The 9,220-nt window shown below is 40.0% G+C and overlaps 1 protein-coding gene across 1 annotated transcript; it reads left to right on the top strand.

The window, feature by feature from the left end:
• Positions 1-5,460: 5,460 nt before the first annotated feature.
• On the top strand, positions 5,461-6,390 carry LOC147700677 (olfactory receptor 5AR1-like). The gene has a single exon (XM_086929176.1). The coding sequence runs from the start codon at positions 5,461-5,463 to the stop codon at positions 6,388-6,390; it is 930 nt and encodes a 309-aa protein (XP_086785302.1).
• The last annotated feature ends 2,830 nt before the right edge of the window (positions 6,391-9,220 follow it).

Here is a 9,220-nt window from a genome sequence, read left to right as displayed (position 1 = left end):
TAACAGTACGCGTGGTAATAGCCTGCGTTGTATCGTCATGCACCCGCGTAAATCACTGTGTATCCCTATTCTGCACTCAGGAGGCCTCCCATGGGCAGTGCGGTTGGTTTCCTCATGCAACACCCATGGAATGTGACACTGCCCCAGATTTTCAAAGTGATGTAAACATGTGAAAGCATCATATTCATATGCCTCCCCAGCTGAGGGGTAACAAGTAGATATATATTAATTTCTCCTTGTTTTTTCCTCTTTTAGTGTGTGCTGCATTCTGCAGTACAGATAGAAAGAGGAAAAGGCCTCATAGGCCCAAAAACTACCCTGCCTGCAATGGAGGCACCCTTGCACCATGGTCCAAGAGTGCCGACATTGGTGCTAGGCTGCCGAAAACGGCACCAGTGCAGGGGGAAAGGACAGGGATGCACGATATTGCTTAACAATGTTGCATTCCTGCCCTCTCACATTGGCGTAGGGCACCACAGCCAGAAGCCTTGCTGCAATGCCCTAAGCCATACATTAGGCCCCTAGATAATAAGCAGATACAATACAATATCTCCTAAAACCTGCCTCTGCCTCTACTTGGCAAAGTGTTCTGAACATTGTAAGACTGCTAACATACCTCACTGCTGCCTTGGACTAACAGATACTGGGTGAAAAAACACAGGATGGTTCCATCTCCTCTTACTGTGCAAGAAAATGTATCAGTCTGTGAGCATCTGTGCTGCAGACCCCCAGACCTGCATCAATATATGCAACATGGCTTACAGTACCAAATCATCTCCCCTCTCCCTCTGCTGTAGATTGCAACGATATACACCACCAAACAAAAGCATTCTCAAGAGCTAATTAAGTCTCTGCAACTCTGCACAGAAAGCCCATAAGTTCAGTAAATGAAGTAGATCCATGAAGGACAATATTCAGTTGCCTTCCAGGCAGTGTAAATATACAGTGCCACTGGGATGAAAAAAGCAAAACTTTAGAATCCAGGCATAAAGACATCACGTCCTTTTCACATTTTATGCCAGTGGGCCCCAAACTTTTTCGACACACAAACCACTTTTTAGAAGTCAAATGTTCACTGTTGACTTTTAGTGGACTTGATGAAGAGCAATTTTTTAGAATAACTAAAGCATTCTGTGGTGGCACATTTTCATTTATAGATATCACGTTTTCCTTTAAATGGCCACTAACTTTGTGCACGCACGTTTACTGATAAAGCTATACAGGACACAAATAATAGTGTATGGAAATCAGGTTTCTGTGAATATTGATCATTTGTGCATCACCAAGTAAAGTTTCTTGATTTGTTTTAATCTCGTTAAAGTCTATTTTTAGCACACCTCAGAATTACAAAAAATGGGCTTAATTTTCCTTTCCTAGCTGCTGAATCCATACACTTCATTCACAGGTATTTACATTTGTTGTGTTTTGAAAAAAAACAACTTCCTACATCCGTTCGTTTTAAAAACTCCTCTTACTTTGAAGTCAGAGAAAGAAAAGTAAACACCAATCCCTTGTTAAAAGAATAAGCAGCAATTTTTCAGAAGACATAGCCTACCTTTTGACCTCTGTCTTTGAAGCACTCCCAAATAAACAGATTTCAAGGGCGTCTCTATTTATTGATCGGACAATTCCCAACCAACTTATAATAAACTCTAGATCCATCAGTGAATCCGACCAACTGGTTGGGAAACAGTGTCTTAGGCGGTATTTGTTGAATAGGGGGGCGGAGATACTGTCTCCTTGCTTGCAGAGAATTAGTGAAAAGTAACATAGAATGCAAACCAGTTTTGTGGCCTTCTTGTTTACAATTGCAAACACTGGTGAAGAATTGTTTTATAGCCAATTTGCTTTCATACATCCTAAACCTTACATACAATGATATTTTATCACTGGGAATTATTGATCAAATGTAGCTTCCGGATTTGAGACTGGTTTGAGTTCCTGAAATTGTGACACTTATGTGCCTCCTTGCTTTGCTTTTTGGAGGCACCAATATTTCCCTTTGATTAGCTCTAGGGTTAGAGGATGCATTGTCTTATGAATGGTCCACAACTCTGGACAACCTAGCCACAGATACTCAAAGTACGGCCCGGGGGCCGCATGTGGCCCTCCTGGCGATTCAGAATGAACATTAAGAAGATGCTATATAAACAGTCATGCATTCATGTAAAGGTTAATTTAAGTTTAAGAAAATGTAGCTAGGTTGTCCATCACAGCTTAAATTTAGAAACACCTTTATTTGTAAAGACATATTGAGCCAGAAGTTTAAAAATATGATAAAGTCTGTTCAAAAATTCAAATAGTGTATATTATTAATATGCAGAACCGTTTCACCTTAGTACATCAGTTTATATCAGTATATTGAGAAATATAGATTATTTTGTAAAGTGATGTTTTTTAAACATGAATTCAGAAACATTCATTTTCCAGCCCCACACCCTGACAACAATGCCAATAGTGAACTACGAGAAAGTCATGCAATCTTTGGGTGGCCTGGGTTTTATATTATGCATGAATAACATTATGGTTCATTTAGTCAAACACAGAAGTAGATTTTGTACAGCACACATTCTGAAGTCATGTATTTACAGATTCTCAAATGCAATAGTTAAAAAGGATGAAAAGTAAAAAAAAAAGAATTGCCTAGGATTACACAATTTATTTAAGAGTAGTAGCTGGGATTAGTCCCCATTTTTTTGGTTTCATATTGTGCAATTTAGACACTAGATGTATTTGCTTCGCTTCCACTATACCCACTTTATTGACAATGCCGCCAAACTCCTGACTGCCACCCTGCTGGCATCAATGCAGCCCTCCATCACATTACTGACCTAGGTTGTTGGCCCATGGGAATTTGTTTTTAAGTACCCATGACCTACATAATTTTTTTTTCTTTAAATGTTGTTGATCCAGGGAATTTTATTCGAGATATGACTTGACCAGACACATGCAGGGCTTTCATATTAATACACAGCTGTGGTTTCATTGTTAAGAGGACCCAGTACAAGATTGGCTTGATGGCGAATAAACCTTCAATCAGTGGCCTAGCAAGTGGGAGTGGGGGGCAACCGTTGCAAGTATCTACAGCACCCCCCCAGTTGTACGTGGCAGCAAAAGCAATGACCGCCAATGGCGGCGCAACGTCTACCTACAGCACTCCCTCCATTGTTATTCATGCCCAATTCAGCCCTCGTGTAGGCATGGGAGTCCCAGGTCCAAGGAGTAAACAGCAATGGAAACATTGGTGCATATTTACATGGGGTTTATCTCGCTTATTTGGCTTAAAACGCCAAAACGTCGGATAGAAAGGTAACACCCTATTTACAAGAGGGTGTTAACATGCATAATCGCATGTTAGCACCCTTTTTTACAACGTCTCCCTTTGCATCTCTAATGAGATGCAAAGTGGGTGTCACTGGGAGTACACCGGATGGACTACCTTGCAAATATCGCTGATGTTCACATTGCGATATTTACAAGGCTGCCCCAGCATTTTAGGACACGTTAGTTTTTGGAGAAAACCGCTGTTTTCTCCAAAAGCTAACGTTTGCTAAAATGCAGACAAACCAATTCCCAACATAGGGGGTGGATTATGCTGATATGACCCTGTAGGTCGTATCAGCAAAGTTATCACCGTTTTACAGGGAACCAGTGATGTTCCCTGCAAAAAGACAATTTCCCCGCTAACTCTGGAATTTGTATGGCCCTGTAGTAACGCGTTGTTAATAACGTGCTACCAGGGAGATAAATTACAAAGACAGACCGCAATAAAAAAATGTATCGCTAAGCATGGCCAGCGATAATTTTCGCTGGCCGTTGATAATATGCCCCGTTGTTTTTTGTTTTTCTCCAAGCCTAACGCTTTCCTGTGTCCCCATAGCTCTGCCAGCTTTGAGTAGACTTGGAGAGCAGGCTCATTTATATTGACCACATATGTTGCAAAGCTGTAAGACAGTGTTACATCATTTCCTCATATTAACTTTGATTTTTGCTATCTGCTTGGCCAAGGATACTTTCCCATCACATCTAATCCCCAAATAACCATAGTAATGTAGTCAATCTAGAGCACAGGTAACATTTTAAATGTGTTCTTCAGATTCCTCTTTGAATTTAATGAATTAAAAAGGTTGTTATTTGGAGTGCAGATCAGGGTATTATTTTATTATACAGTCATTTTTCGAAGCCTTTGTGTAGCCGGTGAATTAATAGTTCAATCCAAATCAGTAACACAGTCTAGTTTGCAAAGAGAAGCATTGGAATTTTGTCCAACCCACTGCTGGTACATCCAATTACAAAGCTAGAAGGCTTTTACCAATATAATTTATGAACATACACAATAATGTAGGGGCTAAAATACAGCCTTCGCTTACACCTGTGTTCATTTCTAAACTAGGCATGGCTTTTCCTTTGGGCCCATATCTCAGTGTGATTCACTTTCCAGGGTGAAGTTGCTTTAAAGCTGCTTGAAACTTCTTGCAGACGCTGCCATAGAAGTGACAAATAGACCAAATCAAAAGATGTCTGAGAACATTATGAATCTCAGCAAGGAATTTTATACAAATTTTCTCAGAAAACATCCTGAAACTCATTAACAAAATTGCTCATAGACAGTTACAAAAATATTCCAGTTGTCTTGTTCGGAAAGATTGGTGATTATCACATTTATGAAACTTATCACACACCTGCCAACCTGCTCTGCCTCTACCTCAACTCTGATTCAAAGTTTTATTTATTTTATGCATATCACAAAACGCAATTCTGGATGAGCCACTGTAGCAATATTTATTTGCTGCATCTGTGTCACATGATTTAGACAATGTTGAGTTCAGAACATCTGATCATGAGAAATTATTGCAGAAACCCAACATCCCCCAACGTATGTCACAATCCTTTCACAGTGTAGGGCCTGATTCACAGAGGTAGCTTACCCTTTTCAGCTTACAATTTTGAGAATTAATAAAGTCATAGTGTAAACTCACTACAAATCTGTAAGTTACATGTCTCAATCCTTTAAATATGGATGCCATTCTCTTTAAATTCCTCCATGAGCCTCCCTAAACCCCTCTAACTACTCCATAATTCCATTCACTGTTGTAGAAAATCTGCTCCTTCTTTAAGTCACTTCTCTATGTACTTTCTGACATTTACTACTAAGACATATACGTGCATGTGACGAGACTCCACAGTCAGGATGGAGAACTCTGCACATATACATATTCGTCCTACAGAGGTGTAAAACTCTGCACGTAGTTTGTGAATTGCAATTTGTTGTACATTTTATAGTACTAGAAAGTGCAGTTGGTGAATAAGGCCAATATAGTTTATGGCTAGCTGCACTTTAAGTTCTGTATCACTAAAATGTCCAGTTAGCATTTTCTTTAAATGTGATATAGTCAATATTAGGAATCCTATTTTAATTTTAAAATTAATGTCTTCCAGGAGATTAAGTATGAAGAGAATATGGAAAATCAAACAACCCTGAAGGAATTCATAATAGTTGGGTTTGTTGTTCGACCAGAGCTGAAGCCACTGCTTTTCACAGTGTCCCTATTTATTTACCTTTTAGTCATCTCTGCCAACCTTGTGATCATAGTGACTGCAATGGTGGAACCTCGACTGAAAACTCCAATGTACTTCTTTCTCCAGAACCTGTCCTTTTTAGATATTTTTAGCACAACTGTCACTTTTCCAAAACTGTTGGCAATTTTTCTAGAAAAAAGCAGGACCATATCCTTTGCTGGCTGCATAACCCAGATGTATTTCTTTCTGTCTTTCACAAGCACAGAATTCTACCTTCTTGCAGCCATGGCTTATGATCGCTACGTGGCCATACACCACCCTTTACGATACACTGACATCATGAACAAGAGATTCTGCCTTCTGCTGGCAGCTTTTTCCTGGGTGCCTGGTTTTTTGGACGTGGTACCTCATGCCGTCTTGGGGTCACATTTATCCTTCTGTAACTCCAGTCTCATCAACCACTTCTTCTGTGATCTCACGGCTCTCATGAAGATTTCCTGCAGTGACCCACATGAAGTTGAATCTCTGATTTTTGCTGAAGGTGTCTTTGCAGGACTCATTCCTTTTTCACTAACTGTTACCTCTTATATTTATATTATTCGTGTAATTCTAAACATTCGCTCTGCTGAGGGGAGGCACAAGGCCTTCTCTACCTGTACCTCTCACCTCACTGTTGTCACAGTTTTGTATGTGTCTATGTTCTGCATGTATGTGCGTCCTGCATCCTCCTATTCTCCAGATCAAGACAAGCTCCTTTCCATTGTGTACACTGCTTTCATTCCAATTTTTAATCCTCTGATTTACAGCCTTAGGAACAAAGATATGAAAGAAGCTCTGAAAAAACTCATAGGTAGGAAATCAATTGCTTGATCTGAAATGCTTTATTTATTGAGCACATTTTTAAAGCTGCTAAAGCCCTTTAGAATATATGTGTTTCAAACTTTCAGGACGTCACAATTTGATTGAACTAGTTAATGCCTTTTAGTAAATTATTGATGGTTTGGCATTTGTGTTGTTGCATGATCCCAACCTCTCAGGACACTTCTATGAGAACAACACACTGAAATGCAGTAGCGGCTGACTTAAGGCTTTGTCTCTCAACAGCATTAGTCTCATTAAGAAAGAGATCAAAAAGGTAGCTTTTTGGTGACCTGGCCATGAGCTGCACATTTGTTTTAGAACTGAACACATTTAGATGGGTTCCTCCCTAACAAGAGTATTATTTTATGGGGCCATTTTTAACTCAAGATCCAGTTTATATTTATGTGTTTTTAACTCTTACGTAACCTGTGATTTTACTGTGCTAGGTTGATTTTGACTTTGGATTTTGCACCAGTGAATCTATTGAAGGCCTTCCAGGAAATCTTTTTGCACTTGCACTTTGGGAAGGGGAACTAATCAAGGCTGGAGTGTACATTTTGAAGCATCAATCCAATGATAAATCTTTGCCTCATTCTCTCTTCCATTTTGGTTGGGCCACTAGTTGTAGAAGGCAGAGCTCAAATTATTACCACATCTTGCCTTCCTTACCGTGAATACCAGCATATAAATGAGCCCGATGTGCAGACATGCCGAAGACGTGCCAACGGCAATCTCACCTGTGCCAGTATGTGCCTGGACTGTGACAGGCACCAGGAATGCTGCCCCTTCAATGAGAAATTGGATCATCAGATTTTCATCTACAATGCTAAAGTTGAGGCAAGTCCATCACTAAGATTGCTTACATTTTTGGTTCCCTGAAGAAGACGTTCAAGTGTAAATAGTGCGGTTTTTACCTGCTTTGAGTCGTCCCCTGCGCAAACGCTGTCTGCCCTGGATAATCACTACTCACTACTTAAAATGTGTGCTATAAGTTATCGCTTACTGGTTTGCCACCATGTTGAGTTATATGAACTTAAACAATATTATGACCTACAAGAGCACTCCCACTCGACCTTTGTCTATTTCCCAGTTGGCTAAAAGAGCTCAGCGGGCTCCCTGTTATTACAATGATTACAGCAGTTTTTTTTTTCAAAACCATTCATTTTTTTACTACTGTATTCATTTTTTCAAAAGTTAAAATAAATTATTTTACAAGAATCTTTCCTATTTTTCAAATATTTATCTGGTCTTGTTATATTTATCTGGTCTTGTTATATTGTCTTGTTATATTGTTATATACAATTCATCATTTCATAATTTTAACATGATATGCATTGTTATTCTATGCAATACATCATTTCATTACTTCAACATGATATGAATTGTATACTTGATTATCATAGACACCTTGTGCTGTGATCCACTTTACACCACAACTACCTCACATGTCATCACAACCTACCCATACATACTCATGCATACATACTTCACACACATTCTATGTCCAGCTATGATGGCATACAATGTTCTTAATATAAATCACAGGTTAAAAAATCCCTCATTGGTTATCTTTGATTATGTTGCTAGCTGGATATCCTTAATGTTGACACACGTTTTGGTGGGTTACTAAATTCTTAACCACCTTCTTCAGGACCACTCCTGTATCAATTTGTTTCAGATGGAGGGTACAGGGGAATCCAGAATCCGATAATTGAGTTTTATGAACTTATTCAAAACCACTTACCTGAAGCAGTATTTCTTACTGAAAACTGGTTCAATCCTGCTGTTACAGCCAAATTCCTTTGTATTGAGGCCCTCTTGGGCCCACTTTGGTTATCCATCATAATTTTATATTTTACTCTCCTTAGCAGACTTCGTTATAGTTATGTTACTTTTTATATTTTACTTACACAATATTATTCTGAGGACATTGTACATGCTGCTTGTTTTTAGAAAGCTTTTACTGCAACATAATCTGTACATGTGATTCAAGGCTAGGAACAGAGCAAGATATCCTTGTGTATGCGGTGGCCGCTAGGACGCAGCTTCTAACATCTAGACAGATCCTTGCACCAGAGCTGTACCTCTAACAATGTATTACATAAACAGTGCACTGCCCCTTTAAAGTTCAGAGGGGCATTCCAGCCAAAACCGCCCTGGAATTAATGTGTCAAGCTAATCTTCCCTCCTTCAGAGAAGGAATGTCAATCCCACTTCAAATAAAGTCATCCAGGTGTGGTGTCTCAGGCTAAAGTAAGAAATCCGGCAGATGGTGCACCCACAATGTTCTCAGAGTAGGTCTATTAAGTCTAGTGAATGGTAAGGATATATATATATATATATATATATATATCCAAGAATGGCTCCTCACTCCTCACTCCTCCAAAGAACCCAAGGGACACAACTGGGGACCAGGAAAAAGATTCTTTTATTTCCGCACAGAAGGCATGACGCGTTTCGACGTTGTGTCTTTATCAAATGCCTGCAAACTGCGCACTGTCACCGCTGCCTTTCAAGTGAACCATCTCGCTCCCATTGGTGGAAGCCCAGCGAAGGTGATTGGTTATCTGAGCGCCATCTCGCAGTCCCCATCGTCGGACCACAGCTCCCAGAAGGCACCGTTGCGGCCCTCGGGTAAGCGTCTCTTGAGCCTTCTTTTAACTCGTAGTGAGTGCTGGTCGTTTACTGAACAGGCATGTGTGGTGCAGCTACCATGAATTTAAACAGTGTCTCTGCAGTCAAAAGTACTCCTCCCTGGCCCCCATCAACGTCTCCCCGCACACATCCAGGATATTGTAGCATCAGGGGCTGACTACAGTGAGCTCTTCCCTCCGTGAAG

Source organism: Lissotriton vulgaris, chromosome 7, assembly GCF_964263255.1.
Source record: "Lissotriton vulgaris chromosome 7, aLisVul1.2, whole genome shotgun sequence".
NCBI classification, from domain to species: Eukaryota; Metazoa; Chordata; class Amphibia; order Caudata; family Salamandridae; genus Lissotriton; species Lissotriton vulgaris.
Note: the sequence above shows the minus strand (reverse complement) of the source record. Positions and strands in the feature narration are given on the sequence as shown.